Raw genomic sequence first — 22,546 nt, 5'->3', positions numbered from 1 at the left:
CCTGTCGCTGCCTCGTTTTGTTTTGTACGCAATGGGCCGATCGTGGTGATATTGCAATATTTAAGCCATATTTGTTGACATAGAAATATTGATACAATATGGCTTTGTTTGTTATCCTATCATGGAGGTAAAAAAGTCTTTTTTATCTCCATGAACATATATTGTCAATGTCGGACATGCCTACATAAAGTCTGCATTTAATTTGTGATAGCAGGTAAATATGATATAAATAACCTGTAAAATAACCATCATATGTAGACAGTTAGGGCATGGATGTGGTATGTCCATGGTTTGGATCATGTCAGGGTCAGTTTGACTGCTATGCACACAATTGAAAGTGTTGGACTTCATTGAATGTAGCTGTGTATATGATGACAAACTCAATGGGTTTACAGTCCACAAACTAGGTTCATTTGTTGGCATTCTACACCTATTGTTCCATTTATCTATCTAATTCACGCATTGCAGTCCTTTGTTTAAATCAGCTGAAACAATTTTCTGTTTAATCTCATCAGGAATATATCTCTTGTGCCGGAATAGAAATCGTTGATAATTGAATTCAGTTCATTATGTGATACAATTGATTAAACACAGTACAGTATTGTGGTGAATGTGAAGACATATGGGGTAAATGTATCTGTATGGAATAGTTTGGTAGCTACTCAGACATACTCAGAAAGTATTGTGAAAATAATCGAGTGACAATATAAACTTACCATTCAAAGGTGATAAAACAAACATGAACAAATATCAAATGAGTTGACTTGATGCACTTCGAATGGCACATTGTGACCTTTGACCCCGGTATGAAAACACCAATGACAATGTCTCATACTTATTGACAAAGTTTCCTTAATTTCATGGTTTAAAAACTTATGTGGTTATAAGTTACAAACTTCCAAGCAAAATAAGAAAGAAAATATATCTTGATGTCATTTCTCCCCTGGTCAGAACACAGCACTTCATCACTGAAAACAACAGTGGCTACGTCTCTTTGAATCATTCATGATACTTTTGAACACTGACACCAGTGTACTTAAATATTCAGTTGGCAAGACAATAAAGTGAACTTTAATCTTACTTCTGTGTGCCTCGTCATTTATAAAAGTAAATATGTGATATTAAAGTTTTAGACGTTTACTACAATGGCTTGTTTGTCTTGTTTGACATATTTTGTTCATATCACAGACACTGTGAGAGATAATGATCTATGGGTTCATTGTAGTATGAAAAATATGAATTTACAATCTTTAATTTTTACTTCAGTTGTTGCAATTTTACATTTACTTCCTATTCAATTTTACACTATATGACTGCAATGACAATTTCACAGCATTGTATGTTAGTCTCATTTTCAAATAACTGACATTTTTTGCCAATATTCACATTTACAAATTATCTATGTGCTATATTTTGTGAGTTTACAAGTTTGCCAGCAGAAACGCACAGCCTGTTGCCAATACTTGATAACAACAGAAACAAAAACACAGACAGAGAATTGACAGGAAGCGAAGATTTATTGATATCTAAAATTTTTACAAACCAGCAGCCATAACCCCTATGCTACAAAATGGTTCATCCAAATGGAATACAAATGGACTATACCATTCACATGAAGGGTTGGACAGCAAAAACAAAGAATCACATTATTGCTCCTGTGATTACAAACACACAAAAATAAAACTATGATCTTTCAGTCGCATATTAAAAATATTTACACCTAGCAAAAACTGAGCAATGAATTGTAAAAAGAAAGTTTTCATACGATATAATGAAAAATGACATACAGCAAATTATGATATACAAATTTTTTACAATCTTAAAAAAGTGTATATATGTCGGTACATCAACTGCTTTTATTTTATCCTTATATTTTATTTTTGATAAAGAAACTGACAATTTTGCATACATGGATTTTTCAAAAATTTCTTTTGTGCTAAAAATGCATCTTTACAGATTTCTCAGTTCAAAAGAAAATGAACTATTTGATGAAAGCAGGTGATAGGCAGAGACAAGTTATTACAGAGCGATATGGTGTAATACAAATTGTTTAAGACAGAAAATCAGAAAAATTGATATCATGTTTAATTGTCTACATTTGATGGGGAGAGGCTGGCATTGCGCTAGTAATTCCTTGTTGCATTTACTGGCAATAGCCCTCAATGTAGAACTCACTGACTTAGTACACCGTCTCTGCTTACCAGTCTAACTGGCAGAGGGCACTTTTCTTGTCCTTTCTACCATTCTAACTAGAGAGCCCTCTCACCATTCACTATCCACAATAGAACCTGTAGGCTTTCTCACTTGCTCTGGCCAAAATAAAATGGAGTGTTCACAATCGACTTATGGTACAATCCAAAATCAGTATTGTGAAAAGCTGAAGCATTTTAGAAATTGCTGATGAACTAAGTATGTGACCCTATTACCCTTATTATGGAACTTCTCAACTTACATCTTGAAACATTATCCGGTAGATAGTTTGACTAAATTGTTTAAAAACTGATAGTGAAAGCAGTAAAGTAACTCAGTAACTGACCATCTGCAGCATTCAGTTTCAACATTTATGATTCGCTGGGAGAAAAACTGTGGAAGAATATCTCTATAAGTACATTACATCACAAAAAAATATTCAGATAGCATTTTGGAAATATTTACCTACAACTAATAATTTATATTTTTCATGGAAGTAGTTTAAAACATTTACAACTCTGATTTAAAAAACTGGGTCTACTTTTGAGTTCTATTTGCCTCCATGGTACTTATTGGCATTTTACAGTCAGTAAAAACAAGATAATATTTACATATCAAATATTTTTAAAGGTGCTGTTGACACACTAGTTGGGGAATAGACTGCTGTGACTGACTTGTCAAAATATTTTGGCAAACAGCATCAATAAAAAAAAATTTGCAGATTTTGAATGTTCTGTAATGATTTGTAAAAGTGGTATTGTAAGTTCAAGTGTGATTGCTACGATGAGAAATTCTAAAAAATTGTGTAATTTACCCTGTCCTTTTAACAGTGCATTTGGTGGGATTAACTTCCATATATGGTAACATGGCCCTTTATACTGTATTTCATATCCACATCAACATGGCTGCCTATTTTTGTGAGCAACATTGCAAACTGCTCTAATTTTAAAGGGGATATTAAAATATTCGTCTATTACTGTATATAATTATCATGAACTCGTCATACATTGCTAGAAAACAATGTTTGCTGCCATATCCATTTTTCACAGCTTGCTGACATATTGTCTGTTTCATGCAATATTGTTGATGCATTATGGGTATGCCAGCCATTTCTTCAACAGGGGCAATACAAATATTTTTGTCAAGTTATCTGGTCTTTGTGGGACAATTATTTTGATACAGTGTTTTTTGCACATTTTGGGGATGAGATTTTAATAATGGTGGCTTTCTGAAAGCACAACATGAAATGACAGATCATTGATGATATTTACAGGGAGTGCTGTGAATTACTTCTTAATATAAAATCCATGTTATTTTACAGTTGTAGTGATTAATGGCATTATTTTACCAAACGTATAGATGACTTAAGTATGCAAACTGATTCCTGAAGTAAGAAATACAAATTACAAAGTTCAATTTTGCCACAATATTGTATTTGATTGGAAAATTATTCATATGGTACAGCCAGTTTGAAAGGATTATTCAAAACAATAGACCCTTGAGAAAAACTCACTGGCATATGTTCAAAACAAGCTGTATTAATCATTATATTCCCATCATGTGATAAACAAAATCTTAACAAACCTGGTCTCATACTGTAAAGAAATACTCTTACTTATCAATGTAACTGTCTTAATTAGCATAGTGAAATGTACAGAATTGACCTTTAACCCTTACACTCCATTTATCTCCAACTTTACAATGGGAAACAAATGGATTTCACCACACTCTTGTGGTGAAAGGAGACTGTAACACTGAACGACACTGGGCCTACTTAATACAATTTTACAAAATAGTATAATCCTAAGGGGTCCAGTTACTTCAAAACATTGTCAGAGGCCCCTCAAGGAAATCCTAATGTTTACTTAATATCATGGTTTTGAGGTGGGCATAGTGAGCTTCAGGTTCACCTTGCGCAAAAAAGATCTTGGTTTATTAAGTATTGCTTTCTGCTATCAGTATTGCATTTACACACAGCAGAACAAAGTATGACAGAAAATCCTCTCAAGATTAAGTAGGATAGCCAGCCTAAGCAAACCACAACAAATTTCACTTTAGACTTTGATTTTGTTTTCCACTGTCTGACTCCATGTAATCGGTGATTTGATAAAATAACATTTATTGAAACTAAATATATCAACATCCACCTTCAAGCAGTAGCATTGTTTGAAACCCTCCCTGCCTATACATTAAGCAGCTTAGATTGGTCATTTTCCTGTATGACATTTGGACTCTTCCATTGGAAAGCAGGGGTGTCAAGGGACTAGAAGTCCATTGATGGTTTTGGTGCCTGTGTAGTCAGAACAGTCTCCTCTTCCATGCCATTGGATTGGATGGCCAGTCCTGGGGGACCAAATGCATCAACCTACAGAGAGGGGGAGAACATAAAATAGTAATAGGGAGGGGAAAGGGGAACAATGCGGGTACAAGACACAAACACGTTAACTGTGATCTGAAATAAGAATATCATGCTATCCAAGCCTAAGAAATTACAGACTGTTTCAGTGACATGGAAGTTGTAAGGAACTGACTGCAGGCATCATGAAATGTGATGAGAGAAAATTTTGAAAAATGCATAAAAGTAAATTATGAAATGTCAGAAAGTTTCTGGGTCTTGGATATCAAGTGAACATGAACTGAAATTATGGAAGAGAGGCTTCTGTTTTGTAAAAGAGGAGAGATAAAAAGTGGAACATATCAAAAAGATTGGTTAGTGCTTATGCAATGTATAGCAGTGATACTAAATTGCGTAAATACCATCAAAAGAGTGATTGGTCAATTTGTAATTCCTAACAAAGACTGCACTAGATGACTGTGAAATGGTTCATATACCTTTCTGTCTCAGCATTGTAAAATCAAAACTAACAGGACAAAGGTTTGCTTAGTCAAGGATGGCTAACAAGGAGATTTCTACAAGTATCAACAAAATACCAGTCATATACGGTATAGGAAGAGTGTTTGATGAATAGTGAACAAACGCAGAACTTTTTGAAAATCAAGATAATTTACATTTTAATGTAGAGGTATGTCAGCATGTTCTGCGAATAATGACAAAACTAAAGATTGCATTGAAAAATGAATTAGATTGAACATTTGCCTATATGATGAAGGAATCATGAACTGAATAAGGTTAAAATGACACAAAGTCAAATATAAGTTCAGAAACAGTAGCAGTTTTCCTAAGTTTTTCTACCCTCTTTTTCAATAACTGTCTGTGATAACTACTTTATTTAACATCTCAAACCAAAAACAATTTTTCCCACAAAGTTTTGACAATTCCAAATTAAATCATGGAAGTCACGTTTTCACTAGAAATCATACTTGACAAGTATACTTTGTTGGTTTGTTTTCTTACCTCCACTGCTGGGCTTTTATTGGCTGTGACAGTGATATCTGTGGCATGTTTACCTTCCTTCTTTCTGATTCGACCCCACTCAGCTTTCCTCTCAATTTCTTGCTTGTTGCCTGAAAGTGTAAATGATAAATAAGTTTCAAATTTGCAACAAAGATAGGTTACTAAAAAGTGACTGTGCTACGTCACATCAGCCAGGGAAAAATTAATAGGCATGTTTGAGAAATGAATGCCAGGGTACTAGTAATATCCGTGATTGGGAAATATCATAATATATTCTGAAATGAGTTTTTCAGTGCAGTCAGTAAGATGGACACACAGTTCTGAAAATCATTTCACAAGATTATTGCAGACCAATTTAGCAACTTCTCCTTGTTAAAAACACTGCAAGAGCTGATATTGTCAAGGTTCTGAATGTTATCCCTTTGCAATCTTTAAATGGATCTAAGCGTCATACCTTTGCAGTCTTTAAATGGATCTAAGCGTCATACCTTTGCTGTCTTTAAATGGATCTAAGCCTCATACCTTTGCTGTCTTTAAATGGATCTAAGCCTCATACCTTTGCTGTCTTTAAATGGATCTAAGCGTCATACCCTTGCTGTCGTTAAATGGATTTAAGCGTCATACCTTTGCTGTCTTTAAATGGATCTAAGCGTCATACCTTTGCAATCTTTAAATGGATCTAAGCGTCATACCTTTGCTGTCTTTAAATGGATCTAAGCCTCATACCTTTGCTGTCTTTAAATGGATCTAAGCCTCATACCTTTGCTGTCTTTAAATGGATCTAAGCCTCATACCTTTGCTGTCTTTAAATGGATCTAAGCGTCATACCTTTGCTGTCTTTAAATGGATCTAAGCGTCATACCTTTGCAATCTTTAAATGGATCTAAGCGTCATACCTTTGCTGTCTTTAAATGGATCTAAGCCTCATACCTTTGCTGTCTTTAAATGGATCTAAGCGTCATACCTTTGCTGTCTTTAAATGGATCTAAGCGTCATACCTTTGCAATCTTTAAATGGATCTAAGCGTCATACCTTTGCTGTCTTTAAATGGATCTAAGCGTCATACCTTTGCTGTCTTTAAATGGATCTAAGCGTCATACCTTTGCTGTCTTTAACCCCTTGACTACCTATGGCGCCGGATATATCGGCGCCATATTGAATTACCATATACCTTGAGTGCCGGAAATATCCGGCACAGTTAAATAGGCGTATTTGCTTCATTTTTGTCGCTAAAATTTTCGTGATTTTGGTGTCGGCACGCAGTGCTACGTAAGATTGATGTATTCCAATCTGGTCTGAATGTGATTGCGCCCCGTACGTCCGAGTATGGCCAAAATCCGGAAGCAAATATCGTGACCCATGACCTCGACCCTGAAAGGTCAGGCTGATCACAGAAGCGTCGCGCTGATAGTTTACTGTTTTCAGAAGTACGGACGATCGCGAAGATGTTTATGGTTTGTTTTTTGTACTGAAATGAAATGTTTGTTTATTGAAAACAAATTTATATGTAAATATGTTCTATTAACAGCAATATTCGTGAATGAAACTAGAGGAAATACAATTTTTTACCATAAGCCAGTGAAATTTTATAGCAGCCATATTATCAATATGACTGGTCATATGACTGGTATTGTGTTTGGTCATGTGATATGTATGTTTCCCTAAAATGAATTTTTAAATATTATGAATTATTTTTTGATAATCATAACTATTTTAGATGCATGTTTCTGCAAGGAAGACATAAAGTAGGTGTTTACAAATATAAAATGTGTATGTGTTGATTTTCAAATACAGAATCATGTCAGCTGCTGATGTTTGTGGTTCATTTACTCTGCCTTTTGTGAGAAAAATCTTAAATAGGTACATCTATAAATAAAGTAAAGGGTAGTTATTATTACATATATGTAAAGACAATGCCATGAAAATTGCAACTGTATTCAAATTTGCATCATTTTATGGATTCAAAACCTGTCCTGATGCTTCTATTATTCATATTCTTTGCAAACTCTGGTCACATGATGTGTCATGTGTTCAGTCACGTGACCTGGAAATACAAAACTTATGTATTAAAAAGTGGGAAATTTCATGCTGATTCAGAAAATATATGGTTTATTGGTACTTACTCAATTTTTACTCTAAGCAGTGTTCATGCAATGACCACACCCAAGATTTTATCAATATTTACATAAGGGGCCTGGTATATAGGAATACATTGGCCTTGGTAGTCAAGGGGATTCTTTAAATGGATCTAAGCGTCATACCCTTGCTGTCGTTAAATGGATTTAAGCGTCATACCTTTGCTGTCTTTAAATGGATCTAAGCGTCATACCTTTGCAATCTTTAAATGGATCTAAGCGTCATACCTTTGCTGTCTTTAAATGGTTCTCCAGAAGACACAACCAAGACTTGATCTTTTTCAATTTCATCAAAATCTTCAATGGCTCGTCCATCTGTAGAGTAGATCTTCTTGGCAGGGTTACGTAACTTTAACCTTGATGTGGCACTCTCCAAAAGTTGCTCCATATTCTCTCCCCATGCATACAGCGCCCTCTGGAGATTATCACCATTCTGGCAGATGTATACTCGTTTCTGGAAAACATAAAACACAGTGTCTTAGCCCGTTAGGTTTCATACTCTGAGTTGTTCACTTTCTGTTGTAATCATCGTAAAACTGTGATATATGAAGTTCTAAAGATATGGCTAGACCATACACAGTAGCTGAAAATGTTATTGAACAGTTTTAGAATCAAAGATGTTCTGTGCTTACCATTTGTGATTGCCTGTAGAGTCTGCTAGACACTTCTGGACTGCTGGTCAGATTTGGATCATCTCTCAGTTGATTTTGTTTCATCATTTGATAATCATTCTGTAATAATCAGAAAATACTATCTTACATTATTCAGGTACCTACAAAAAAGACATGACTTTTTTGCCAAATGTAATCATCTTGTAACTTTAAAATCTCTTTCTTCAGCTGCGCTAAAACTAACACTGCTTTGAAACAGTTACCATTTTCATCCTTGGAAGATTGGAAAAACTATATTTGAAAGATACATGAAAATGTAATATATCAGGTGTTGGGAACAAAAAAGTACCAAAACAACATAGTGGGAAGGCTGTGCTTGGTAATGGGTTTTTCAAACTTTAAACAAATACTCTATTAAGTCCTCTTGTGAACTGTAACCTTTGACCTATGACCACAGAGCAAAGTCAGATATCTCACCTCAAGCCTTTTCACTTGTTCTGATTTCTGTAATTCCTGGTATGATGGCTGTGTCCATCCCCCTTCCACTAGTACAGGATTCTCAGTGTCCATGGTGGGCACTAGCTCTGGGTAGTCCATTCCGTGTGTACGACGACCTGGTTTGTGGAGAAGAGAAAGAAAGTTTACCAAATTTATGGCAACTGTTGATGCCACCACTAAACTCGATGCAAACATACCATACATAAGGATAATATCTTACCTTGCATTTGACGAAGAACATGTTTCTCCTTGTCCAGTTCCACACTGACTCCAGCTCTCACCTCTCTGTTCTGTGAGCTGATAGCTCGAAGCTTGTCAACAGCTGATACGGGAAAAAAGAAACAAAAAAAAATATTTACTATGGTTAAGATATGGAACGAAGTATTGTACACAATCTTTGCTATCAAAAGTCATTAAAGCATGATTTTACAGACTGAAAGGGATGTAATGTATCAGACAGAATGTCATATGAATCAGGATGTCACATGACCAAGGATGTCACATGACCAAGGATGTCACATGACCCTGGACATCACATGACCCATACAAACCCACGGCTGCTAAATGAACAATTCATCATTGACATGATATTGTTTTAGTGTTGATACATTTGAATTTAGTTTAAATGTTAACAAAAACTATATAAGAACAACAACACTACTACTGTCTTACATACAAGTAATACTATTTTTAAGTAGAATGTCAAATAATCTGAGAAAAATCAGCTCATTTTCTTCTAACCCACATCAGAAAGTAACTTACTCTGTGGTTTGACAAATGGTTCTCCACAGGATATCCACATTTCAACTGGTGATTTCAAAACTGCATGAAGCGTCAATTCTTTCCTAAGATCTGAACCACTGCCAAAGCTTGGCCTTCGTTGTAGATTACTTGTATTTTTACCAGATGATGGTCTAGCTGGCTTAGCTGGCTTCTCTTGTCTCTCTGTAGAACATGACAGAACACTTGTGAGCATAGACAGTCAACTGCATCATTGATTGACATGGTTCAACATCAAGGACAGATACTTCATAAAACTTTCACCTTTCATAATTATATTTAATGTGCAACTTGGATATAACAATATGAGCTGGCATCCATGACCCAACTGCCGGGGCCTGTGATCTGTGAAAACCCAATGTTCTGGCATCCTTGATACTGGGGTGTTAAGAAGTTGTGCGGCTCCGCGAAAAACACGAGTATACGATGACGTCAAACAGAGAAAAATTCCATGGGATTATATATTTATCACATGAACAGTCTTCTTATTTTTCTTTGATGTGGATGGATCAAAATTATTTTAACAAATTGCATGATTTTTATCGCGATTTTGTGTTTTATTTACGCGGATTACTTTCATTTAACGAGTAAAGCGGCCCGTCACCCAGGAGATGTGCAAATGTTTACAGGTATACTTTCATTCATAAATCCGATTAAGCTGAAATTTCGCTACAGCGAAAGGTATCTCCACCAATCAGACATTCGGATTCGGTCACGTGCGCGTGTCAATCATTGTCTCGCGCTGGAGCGATGCCAAGGCAAGTCTGCCATCCATAGCTTTCACCGTACCGTGCTACCGACGGATAGGCATAGTATTTTGAGTTATTTAGAATATTTACAATTACATTTATGAAGTTAATACAATGGCACTATCGAAACAGTAGTTATCATACTTAGATATGCTGTGGCTTTTAAAATATCACAAGTTTACGACCTTATAGCGAGCCCGAAAGATTCAGATCGATGACACACAGAGTGTACGCTTGTTGTTGTTGGCACTGCCGTATACGTCACCGGTCTCCGCCGCGCCGGTGGCCATCTCAGTCGTCAATCAATGTTTTCGTTTTATGGACTTTGATGTTTGCTGTGACACGTATCGCCCGTAGGTGCATCTCAATTTTGTTACTTGATGGGAACTCTGTTCTGTTGTACAGTGAGTGTTGTCCAGTCAACTTTCAAAATAAATCGGATTCTACAGCGCTGCACTGCAGAGTGTATATGTCTTCACTACAGCCTTCCGCTGCAGGTTTGATCTCGTCGAATGACTTTATGCTTGTGCCTTCTATGTCGCTTTCCCGAAGATTATACGGTACTCATTTATTAAGTTGAACTTTCGTTGAGGTGTATCTTTAGGGTTTATCGCCAACCGGGATCGCCAGGTACGACGTCGCTTGGCGATCGCCAGGTACGACGACGTCCACATTGAGCCTTACGACTGGAGCAGTGACGTTACTGAGCCAAATGATCGATGATATCCTCATTCGATTCTTGCTGTTAGGTATATTCGTCCAAGATTCTTGGGAATAGCTAAAGCTTAAACGACTTGGAATTTCGTTGGACATGCCTTCTATGTTTCCATATCTGGATTTATCGCGCCGGGTCACCTTTTTGTCAAAATTCTGTGTTTCAGGAAAAAAGTTCCGGTTGATGACGTACAACAGGGTAATATGGATTTCTTATCTGTGCTGGTGTACGTCACACAGGTGGAGATACGGGCCAGTTCATGTGATAAATATATATATATATATATAGTTAGTTAGTTTTGTACATTCACTTTGGAACAAACATGCCAGACATTCTATTCAGTTACAGCAAATGATAGCAAGACAGCAATAATGCAAATTGAACTATGTTACTGCAGCAATATAAGTTTGCAATGCGAAAAGATTACAGATAATTAACCCTGCCTTTGTTACACCAAATAAGCCTTCATTTCACTAAATCATGACATGTATTTCTGAAAAGTAAGAGAACAGGATGACATACAGAGGTTTATCAGAGAAGAGCTGAGTACAAGAAGACATAACATTTATCTGCTTGGAAGATGAAGTAGAAAATGTTGCCTGTCTGAAGTCCTGAAGTTTGAGTCACTTTTGTTTTACTTGATACAAGTTTTGAGTATTTCTATCTGTGGCAAAAATACCAATTTTTGAAAATACTTATATTTCATGTTTAAGAAACCTTTCTATGAGTAGAATTAGCTCATTGGTTGATATTTTTAACATTTAAATTTGCATAAATACCCAATTACAGACCACTGACCACCGTACTTTAGACCACTGACGTATCATCTAGTGTTTTAGAGTACAGGATGGTTATTGCAACATATCATAAATAAATGGATTGACTTGAGACAGGACAGGCAGAATGATAGTATAGCAGACATACCAATGATCTTTTCACCGTTACTTTCAGCGGTTAGAACTAAATCTCGCAAGGCACTATTGAGTCCGTCCTGACTGTCGGACTTACTAGAAGGTAGGCTGTCCTTGATGTGACCACCTAGAATACACATCATGGCAAATAGTAAGACAAACAGACACAGAATACAGAGAGAAAGATTTAGTACTGTGGTCACAGATGCCTACATCAACAATACTCTGGCCATTCAAATCACAATAATTCACTTCATAGCCTCTGAACACATTCCGTTTGATCTTTTACAAGGATGCACATGATGATTCTCTAAAGATTTCAACATTTTTTCAAATATTTTAAGGTCAGAATGTCAAACCACGCCATCGACACTTGCCTACAGTCTGTAACGATACAGCTTTTCACTGCAAAGGTTCCTGATAGCCATAATTGTATTGCTCATACCTCCTGAACCAACTAATCAATGTCTTATCTTATATTCATACACTAACTGGATACTATCAAAATGAAAAATATTCTTGATACGGAATTTCTGGTGAAGAGAGACAAACTGATGAAAAAAAATCTCTGTTATTGAGGATTTTACAGAAGTTAAATACAACCATCTAAATGATTGATGATGGCATATTGGGTGTATCAAATTATGAAATGTAAAAGGAATGAGACGCCTACAGAACTGATAAACATTTGAATTTGAATTTGACAAGTATCTTGTTTTTAACTTTTCAAATACAACTTCTAGTCTGTTGTTTCAATTAGAGTCCCAATATCCTCTTTTCACTGCCTATGGACTTCAAAACATAACACACTGACAATATTATGAAAGTGTAAACTTGCTTCCAGTGTACAAATATTGACCATATAAAGAATGGAGATGAGATTTCATGGTGTGAGAGAGAAACAGTGATATTTACAAGAATGAGAAAGAAATTACAGTATATTTGAAATTAACATTTATGGCCAGACAACAATGATGGCAGTGACAGCTTGGTGTCACAAGTCAAAGCATCTTACCTTTATTGAGTGTGACTGATTTACTGTGATATGAACACTGGTGTATGTGAATTATTATAAACTCAGTTACAAATTCTTTATAACCATGCATTGAATTAGAACTTACAATATATAAAATAAAGCATGTCAAACAACCACATAGCAAATTTTACAGCAAGAAACTCAAGGGATACTTTTTAGTTCATTGAACTGGTTTCTCTATTCCATCAGCTTTTAATGCTTGACACATCAACATTTCTATACTTTAATTCATTTCAGTATTCACCAAAACACAAGTAAAAGGTTGTACTACAAATTTGGTACATCAACCCCCAGTACCACTGGTATTATTTGACCAGACACAATACTAAATGCATTCCTATTCACTGACTTTAAGACATCATGACGCAGACAACACTGTACATGTACACACCATACCTATCGATATCCATTTGCATTCAATGAGTTCAGAATCACCTACAGTCAGTTCAGACAGTCTCTTTCAGGGTTTTGTCATTGATTAAATGTCTGTGTTACTGCACAAATTTTAAAAGATCTTTATATTCCTGTCTGATTTATCATTCAATGAGTATCTTTTTTTCATTTGTAAAAATGGACTTTACAATACAACATTTAAAACAAATTCGAAGTTTACGTCTGTATTTGTATATTCCAAATGAAATCACTGAAAACTGTACACTGGACCAAAATCTATGAGTTTGAACTTTTCAAGACTGACTAAAATTGATATGAAACAGTAGGTCATTACAACATTGAGTTCTGGTATATGAATAAAGAACTTTAACTTTGAACTCTGATGATGGACGTGTCTTCATGAAAATTGATGATTGATCTTCAAGGGTGGGGGGAGGGAGGGATGAAGGGAGGGGGATGAGGGAGGTAAACAAATCTCTAAAGTCAATACCTTCTTCAGGTTGTTGTTTAGCTTGCTCTGATTTGCTGTGTTTCTTTGTCTCTGCCATGTAATGTTCAACAGCCCACTGTATGAAGTCTTGTTTAGACAGTATCAGCGTTCCATCTTTGGTGTACATCCTACGAGCTGCTGAGTTGAGACCAAGGCGATGGGTACACTGGTGCAGCATCTGATGGTGTCAAAGAGGTTTAAACAGAGATGAATACACTTCAGGAAAGCTGAATGCTGCCTCTACCTTGGGCCCAACCATATCATTTGAACTCATAACCATGTATCAAACAGTAATTGAGTATTAATCTAGACTTGTTAACAGTCTTCTGACAATACTCTGTTTTGATTGTTCCATGTTGGGTTTTAAATTTGATCTACCAGTAATGCTTTGTAACCAGGTATGTTACTTGATGATTATCAAAGAAACACTTCATTTAGTTGTTATAAAATTGCAGGCCAATATTTAAGTCATTGTACCATTTAAAGATACTGTAATTGTCAGGAAGTGCAGCAGTAAAACTCATGGAAGTAATCATAAGGTATATTTGCATATAAGTAGGACACTGTGGGAAAAACCTGACATGATTGAGCAAAAAAAACCCAACCAAATCAATTGATGTTTACTGATAAAACGTCCCTTTCACTTTATAAGAATAATCAGTCTACCAATCTTATATTGATAGATGCCTGTAATACAGCTAGGAATATTTTGGGTCTTGTACAACACATTTCAGTTGAGACACTCAATTTAAAATGCAAGATGTACTGGTATCCTATGTGACATATTGAGTAAATTTACCTGAAGCAAATGAACACAGTACAGGCATATCAACTTTTACAAATAGTGACACTATGACAATGTATGCCAGTTTTATTTTTGTGAGCTCAGTCTAAACTTTCTCTCTGCTAAAAGTTAACTCTCTATGCCAACATAAAAAACAATCCAGTCCTATGTCACTAGAACTAATTATGTGTACAAAAACAAGTTGTAAAAATACCCTGAATTTTGTGCAGTTTTAATAACAACACGACAGCTGTGTATGTCAGGACACTACATATGATGGACTCAGATCAAAATGCGGGTATTGACTTTGAATAACTCTGTATTGTATTTGCCTTGTTTACTTTAAATACCAGCAACAGTTGAGAAGCAGAGTAAACAAATGAACACGGGAAGAGTAAAGTTTCCATCTTTTGATATGGTGTTAACAAAAATTATTTGGTTTCATATTTGAAGCAGTAAAAAGGGGTTAATTCAACCTACCCCACAGATGCTAGAACCAATAATTAACTCTGGAGGTTGTGTCCTTCCCTCTCCATTCTTGTAGGCCAGAATTCTGACTGAAATGACCGGCTGGTAAGCTCCAATCTCCCTGGCTATGGTTCTAGCATTGGTTACAGTTCTCAGTCTTTTCAGTTGGTCTTCCCATTCTCTGAGTGTACTCTCAGCTTCATAGGTAGACAGATCAACCTATAATGATTACACAGATAAATTATTCCTTTTTAAAATTTGAGTGTCTGCATCTCTGTTCATCTGGTATCATAGTGTGAGAAAGTTCTGTGCTGCTTAAGGATGAATGCGCCTCAGGGACAGGTGTTATGACTCTCGAACTTAAACAATTCTTTGCTAATCTACCACTTGTAGGGGCTCATTTTGAAGCCCTTGGAGAGAGAAAACGTTTACCACTATTAAATTGAAAGTATTATTTTTCTCCAGAGAGTTAACACAGGAATGGCAGCCATTTTGAATTTTAATATCAGTAATCTTGGGTAATTTGTTTCTCTAGCAGTATGATCCCTGATTTTTATTCTTGATTTTGAAAGAGAATGGTTGAAAGATTCCTGGAGGACAGTTTGAGTAAAAGTTTCCAGGCACATACTACCCTAATGACAGACAAAATATTCTAACTGTTCATACTGGATCGAATTTCCATAAAAATTTCATTTAATTTTTATTGCATCATTGTAAAATTGTAATCACATTTCAAGAGAAGATAAATATTGGTGATAATGAACATTTATAACTTAGTGTATTTCTTGAATTATTTAGTCACTTACACTGACACACAAATCATAGTTTGCCTAGATATGTGTACATATGTAGTCACTTAGATCAGATTTCACAGTTTGTAACTTTGAAACACTTTTTTACTAAGAACCTTCATAAAGTAACCTCTCATTTTGCAAAATCTGATGTACCTTTATAAATAAAGTATCCAATCCAAAGAGTTGTATTGTAAGGAAATTCTAACATGTTCCTTGAGATGCTTCTGATTGGCTTAAAATCTGGTGAATGTTGTCAGACAGCACACTGCCAGCCAATCATTTACAGGGTTACTTACTTTTCCATTGAGACACTGGAAACAACCCCTGAGGTGTCGTAGTCCTATTTCCTTGGCTGAACCCATTGCACATGAAAACTCCGTCTCTACATCCAGTCTTTCTAACTTTTGATAACCTCTCATTGCACGGGCACATGCAACACAGAATAGGATAGCTTCAGTTTCTCTGCTGGTGTTCGGGATACACATAATGTAACCCTGTCAAAGTAAAATAGTCACATATAATAATACGGAAAACTAAAGTTTTGAATTTATTTTGTTACCTTTATATCATCAAGAATTCATATTGCATGCATATATTAGATTATGGATCAAATTTATAGTTTTTGTATCAACTTTTCTCACATTTTACTGTCAGTGTGTTTGAATCTTGGATGTACATGCAGTGTGGTGATAAATCCTGCTACATTCATTTAAAACCCTTTCCACCATGAAAATTGTTTAGCCCTTGTTCATGCAGGACTACATGCTATGGACATACCATAATACTGGTACATGTGCCTCTGATTGGTTAAAAGTTGTCACCTGATAAATTTACATACTGAATCACATGACTAATGGTGGGAAGTAACGATACTTACTTGTTGTTCAATTGGTGTATGGCCTAGTACTGCATGAGTACAAACATGGGCTTTATTTGCCGCTGTTATTTCTGGAAAATTTGAAAAGTTAAGAGGCCGGTTAGACTCTGAGAAGGAAGGAGAGTTGTTGATAGTGACATTTCAACTGCATCATTTCAGAACTGGAAATGATGAGATTTGGTGACTAAATATTAATGATATGGTAGAAAACAGTCACTTCTCTGAAAGCATCCCTGCAGACCTTCTTTGAGACTCTGTTATATGTGGTATATCAAAAATGCTGAGTAGAAAAATGATTTTACATTTGATAAATCTGTTCTATTTACAACATTTACAACAGTACAAAAGCATCTGCAAAGAATTGATAAACCATAAGATCTTTTTAGAACTCAAGCAGGTCTGTGACTTCACATTCTCTTGCCTCCAAGACTGACCAATGTCAGTGTTTGTCAACTCAGTATAGTTACCTTTGTCTGAGGTATCAGTGGCAAATGCGTCAATGAAGCCAGTGTTCGTGTCAAGGGCCCACTTCTGATTGGCATTTCCATATCTCATGGGTCTGTGAATCTGTAATGTGATTGGCTGTCCTTCAAAGGTTGATGGCATACTGCTGTCGCCAGGTTTGAAGTACGGCACGCTGACACCCAGTACAATTTCATTGTTGCTGTTGGCACGGATTGTTCTGAAAGAGAAAAGTTCATCAGAAAAACATTATAGGGTTTACCGATGAGTGGGTGAGTGAGTAAGTGTGTGGGGGATAAGCATGTGTGCTCTGTGAGTGTGTGAGTGGGGGTGTGTGTGAGTGTACTGCTGTGTCATGATGAAATAAGATTTTTCTGGTACAATGTATCTACACACTTTTTGTGATGTATTGATTATTTTGATAGCTAGAAAGATGCACAACTTAGAAAGCAATTTACTCAAAACTGTTTCAGTTTACAATAAAATTATTGTGGGAAGATATCATTGTGATCACAATTGCAACCCACTGAGGAAGACATGCAGGTTTGAAATGAAATCAATATCAGTATTCAATGATGTCTATACTTGGAAATGGTGGACAAAGTATACTGTCATTTGGTTTTATCAACACCAGTGTTTCATGATTGTACTGTGGTCTCCATCATATTACGTATATCAACTAATAACTTCAGACTTGAAGTTTGTCAATTACCACTCACCCATCTTTCATAAGTAGCCATCTCTGGTTGATTTTGTCAACTCGTTTCCTGCACAGGACAACTTCAGAGCATTCCAGTAACTCACAGTCATCCACACCCAGGACCAGATCACTGTCCTGGAGTTTGATGAACCCATCACTGTACTCAAACTTCTGTGAGCTTATCCTGCGAGTTGATAGTTTGCTTTTTGGTCTGATGAAGGGTAGAAATATAATATATATTTAAAGCATAAAAGTAAGAAGCATAGACTTTTGACTTCAAGTGAATGACTTATAAGAGTAGGCAAAAGCATTGCTTCTCATTTTGTTTGTTCAAAATGGAGATATAAACATTGAAATATTTACTGTTCTACAGAAAATGATAATATACAATCCATGGAGTACAATGAGTTTCATAACTGATAGGCCAAAATGTAAACATGAGGGCAAATACACACTCTGCTATACATACTGAAATTGTCCAAACTCATGCTTAGTTTAGAAAGGTGATCTTAATATTTAATGGCTATTATAGATATCACTATATTGTCACATGATTTTTCACATTAATGATATTCCAGTAACCAACTTTAAAGTTTAAAGCATGTGTGATACTTTTGTTTATGTATGTACTACCAAAGACTGAGCTTTGCACAGTTGACCATAATACGCAACATGAATGGAAAGTTCTCATTGTTGTCCAGATTTCACATTGAAGTAGGAATAGGAATGGAAATCAATGTGATTGCTTACTGGAATTTCTTATACAGTTCCTGGTTTGAGTAATCGTGTCCCTCCACCTCATTTGCATCCTCCACCTCTTCAATTCCAGCATTGCCGTCGTTTCTTTCCCACGGCTTCTTCATCTTCTCGTAGCGCTCATCTGATTTCACATGTGACCTGGCATGTGCACTGCATTATGGGAATCAAAATAAATATAGTGAGAAAATCATACCTCTGGTAAGATAGCATTGGTGATATGCCACTGCAGACATACATGCTGTGTTGTGCATAAACACAAACACTGACTAGAGGAACATAGTGACTTGCATTCCTTTGCAAGCCTTTCAACACCAAGTATTCTGTTTACAGATCCAGCAATACCATTGCAAACCATGACATTCAACCAAATCTTGTTGCCAGAAAGGTTAAACACAATTTTGCATTCCAATTTTCCAAAGAAAGTCTGAGTGTCAAATTAAAGTCACATCTCGGCACTTTCTTTAGAATGACTGCAATTTCATTTGAAAAATATATATTTTGAGGACTGGATGATAAGTTTTATATTTCTATTAAACAGTACGTTTAACTGTTCCAGCATCACATTTATCCTTTCTTGCATCACCTTTGACCTTTCAAACATCAAGTTTGGTTTATAATGTCCATTGTTTAGAGTAGCACTGTGGACCCATCTATAGATACAGCATGGATTCAATGTTGACTCAACTATGTTCCTCTGAGAATATAAGTTTGAGCAAATCAGTGCATGCTATGCCATGCCTTAGGTGCATTTAATGCCTGTCACAATAGCATTGGACAAGATGTTACTATTGGTAATAGTACTGCTTGGATTGATGCTCTGGGTGAGAGTAGCTGCCACAATTGACATTTTAATCAGGTGCTTGTGAGTACCAGGGCTAGAATAGATAGGCAGATACAGTATCCTACAAGCTGCCAACCCTGTCCCAAGCTTATGGATTAAACCACAGTCTTTGAAAATCATTGGGTTAAACCACATAGCAGTAGGACAGGGGAAAATTATTGAGGTTGACAAAGTTGAAAGAGAGTACAACAATGAGAAACAAAGAGAAACACGCCTGGAAGGGTGAGATAACCATCTGGAAAAGTATAAGCAATAAAGATGAGGTAGAATTACACAGCTTGGTGAAAGGTAATCTGTGCAAAGCTAGAAAGATTTCCTCTGTCCAAGCTGGATAAATTCTTCTGCAGGGAGAAGAGCACACTAGCTGCCATGCTGTGTGGGTCAGTGGTCAATTCAAGCTGAGGTATTGCCTGTGTTCTACAGTGCACTGGGATTAGCTGCCAACATTGTATCTGTACAGTGATTTCAAAGCATGCTATGCATCGATTATTAACACTATACATATTTGATGGAGTCTATGCAAGACATGCAGTCAAGACTGAACAGAAATCATCATTGAATCAAAGTTGATAAATTATAGTACATGACTTTGGCTTTGGGGACATGGTTAAACCTAAACTATGAGGGCGCTTTCTAGGATTCAAGCTCAAGCTTCAAGAAGGAAGCAATTTTTTTAAATTTATCAAATTTGTTGTTCATTTAAGACTTCCTAGGCATGTTGAAAGTTTCATTGTGGTAATAATTTGTGAGATCAAAATTGAATTGAGATTTGGTTTGTACTACATGATTAGGAATAGACTGCTTTTACATCAAAATGCTACACTGTCCTCTGCCTCAGACCTTTTTCCAACGTACATTTAACTGATTGAGCGTCAAAATCAATATTTGTCACCTTTATAAAATAAATTTTAGTATTTTAAGATTTTTACCAAGATTTAGATAAAAACTGTAGCCAATGGAATGTGACCAAAATTATCCAAAAAAAATCAGAAAAATTCAGAAAAAGTGGTAAAACATTGCAGTAAAATTTTGGTGGGAAAAATTACAGCACTCAAAGGGTTGAGAATTCAATCTATCTTATTTCTGTACTGTTAAGAATACTTGTTTGAAAAATTTCATTATAAAAATTTTGGTAAAAACATGTTATACTGCAGAATTGAGTTTTGGCAGGGGAAAATCAGTCTGCAATGTCAATATCAGGGTCAAAAGTTAAAGGTCATTTAATTCAACCGATGACTGCATATTTCCATACACTCATCATTTGAATGCCAAATTATGGCATCAAATTTTGACCTAAACGCAGAGCTAACTTGAAACTCACTGTACTTTTGCAAAACCATTCACCAAAAAAATATTTTCTGATTTTCTACAAGAAGAGTTTGAGAGGTATTGTACTTAATATGGGGGATAAATAGATCTCTGAATAAATGTAGAATATATTCAGGATGGTTGTCTGTCTCGATGATGTAAGTTACACAAAAAGTGATGATGTCACACCTTGAGAAAGAGGCATGGGTTGCATACGCATCATTGTCACTACAAACAAAGAAAAAATACAAAGCAGATGATAGTCAAGATTTAACAAAGGAAAAAGACAAACAAGAAAATCACAATCCAGAGAGGTAAGAATTGACATAGATACATCAGAGAAATACAAGTCTGGTGTTGTTCACATTCACTTGTAAATATACAAAAAGGTATACTCAATATCTATTTTACAAACAAATATTGAATACAGGTTATTAAATACTCACAATTGTTAACATTGACATAAACAATGCAGTATATGTACAGCATGGTTGCTCAAAGCTTTTTTTGCAGTCTTGGTAAATTATAAAATTTAATGTTTTATTCTTTGTTGAAATGTGTTAAATTGATGTCTGCACTACAAACTTCATTGCAGTACCTAGAAGGAGTTTTCCTTTTTGTTTTTCTTGAAAATATAAAATACATGAAACATGAAATGGGAATTTACAAGCTGTATGAACAGTTTGGCACAGTAAATATTGAAACACCACTGGAAGAGATGTAGCAGAGAAAACATATTTGGAATACATGCTAGTTAAATAATAAAATAAATATAAATGGTGTGAGTACATACAGAGACATTCAAATTACTAACATGCATAAACATTACTGGTGTCTCTGACATTTGAAAGATTCCATCAGAAAATGAAAGAACCCTATTGAGCTATCAAGGATGTACATATTTCACCATCCATGGTCATTTTCATTGCTTGCTGTATGACTAGCGATGAAAATAACCATGAGAGATTTGCAGTGAATTTTCAACAGAACACTGCATTGTAATTAATTTTCTTTCATCCATCAAGGGTCCCTGCGTATCACTCTGACTGATGTCTTGCTTCCATTTCTAGATTTCCATAACTTTGTAAATGGAAAAAGTACTCTATTTTTGGAAGATCCAGATACTGTACAAAGCTAAAGAAATCCCTTTATGGAAGGATATTGTTGAAATGTCAAATTCAGTACAGTGAATGAATTGGTTTTGTGTCTATTTCATGTCAAAGTTGTACTATAAATATAATCTAGACATCAGACTACCTTCAGTTGTTTGTTCTATCTTATCTCCAGTAATGAGATATGTCTATCAGCTACACAAAAAGGTTGTCAGTGTTGCCTAGCTGAATAACTCTATTATCAGTGTAGGATCAAACCATTTAGAAAATAGGGGGTGAATGATTGATTTACCTCAGCCCTCCTAATGGGTCCTCTGGTGGTTCCGGTGGTTCTTCAGGTGGTGGTACTTTCCCTCTTTCTCTCTCTAGTTCTTCTCTTTCTTCCATTGTCAAGCAGCATCTTGCTACAATGACCCTTGACCCAGGTTGTACTGGACCATCAATATCCATTACCAAGTCTGTATATTTTGCAGACAAGAAGACAGTATGTCAGGTATGTTTATCAGCCAGCTACAGTTTACTCTAAGGTGGAGACATTGCCAAACTTTGATGCATAAGTATTATCTCCTATGAGGTCA

General features: G+C 35.8%; 1 protein-coding gene across 4 annotated transcripts in view; it reads right to left on the bottom strand.

Annotated features, from left to right (window-relative positions):
• Window positions 1-1,498: 1,498 nt before the first annotated feature.
• The window catches only part of LOC139121721 (doublecortin domain-containing protein 1-like), a 67,034-nt gene continuing 45,986 nt past the window's right edge, over window positions 1,499-22,546 (bottom strand). For 2 of the 4 annotated variants that reach the window (XM_070686880.1, XM_070686967.1), the window contains 17 exons: window positions 22,261-22,426; window positions 21,046-21,084; window positions 18,699-18,857; window positions 17,968-18,159; window positions 17,254-17,468; window positions 16,787-16,857; window positions 16,206-16,403; window positions 15,128-15,334; window positions 13,864-14,041; window positions 11,958-12,071; window positions 9,552-9,734; window positions 9,010-9,111; window positions 8,769-8,905; window positions 8,313-8,411; window positions 7,909-8,134; window positions 5,546-5,655; window positions 1,499-4,555 (listed from right to left, as the gene is read on the bottom strand). In XM_070686880.1, coding sequence (XP_070542981.1) covers window positions 4,454-4,555; window positions 5,546-5,655; window positions 7,909-8,134; window positions 8,313-8,411; window positions 8,769-8,905; window positions 9,010-9,111; window positions 9,552-9,734; window positions 11,958-12,071; window positions 13,864-14,041; window positions 15,128-15,334; window positions 16,206-16,403; window positions 16,787-16,857; window positions 17,254-17,468; window positions 17,968-18,159; window positions 18,699-18,857; window positions 21,046-21,084; window positions 22,261-22,426 — 2,498 coding nt within the window. In that variant the 3' untranslated portion in view covers window positions 1,499-4,453. The remainder of the gene's footprint in view (window positions 4,556-5,545; window positions 5,656-7,908; window positions 8,135-8,312; window positions 8,412-8,768; window positions 8,906-9,009; window positions 9,112-9,551; window positions 9,735-11,957; window positions 12,072-13,863; window positions 14,042-15,127; window positions 15,335-16,205; window positions 16,404-16,786; window positions 16,858-17,253; window positions 17,469-17,967; window positions 18,160-18,698; window positions 18,858-21,045; window positions 21,085-22,260; window positions 22,427-22,546) is intronic. The other 2 variants (XM_070687144.1, XM_070687054.1) reach the window with 2 other exon arrangements.

Source organism: Ptychodera flava, chromosome 1 (genome assembly GCF_041260155.1).
Source record: "Ptychodera flava strain L36383 chromosome 1, AS_Pfla_20210202, whole genome shotgun sequence".
Classification (NCBI taxonomy): domain Eukaryota; kingdom Metazoa; phylum Hemichordata; class Enteropneusta; family Ptychoderidae; genus Ptychodera; species Ptychodera flava.
Note: the sequence above shows the minus strand (reverse complement) of the source record. Positions and strands in the feature narration are given on the sequence as shown.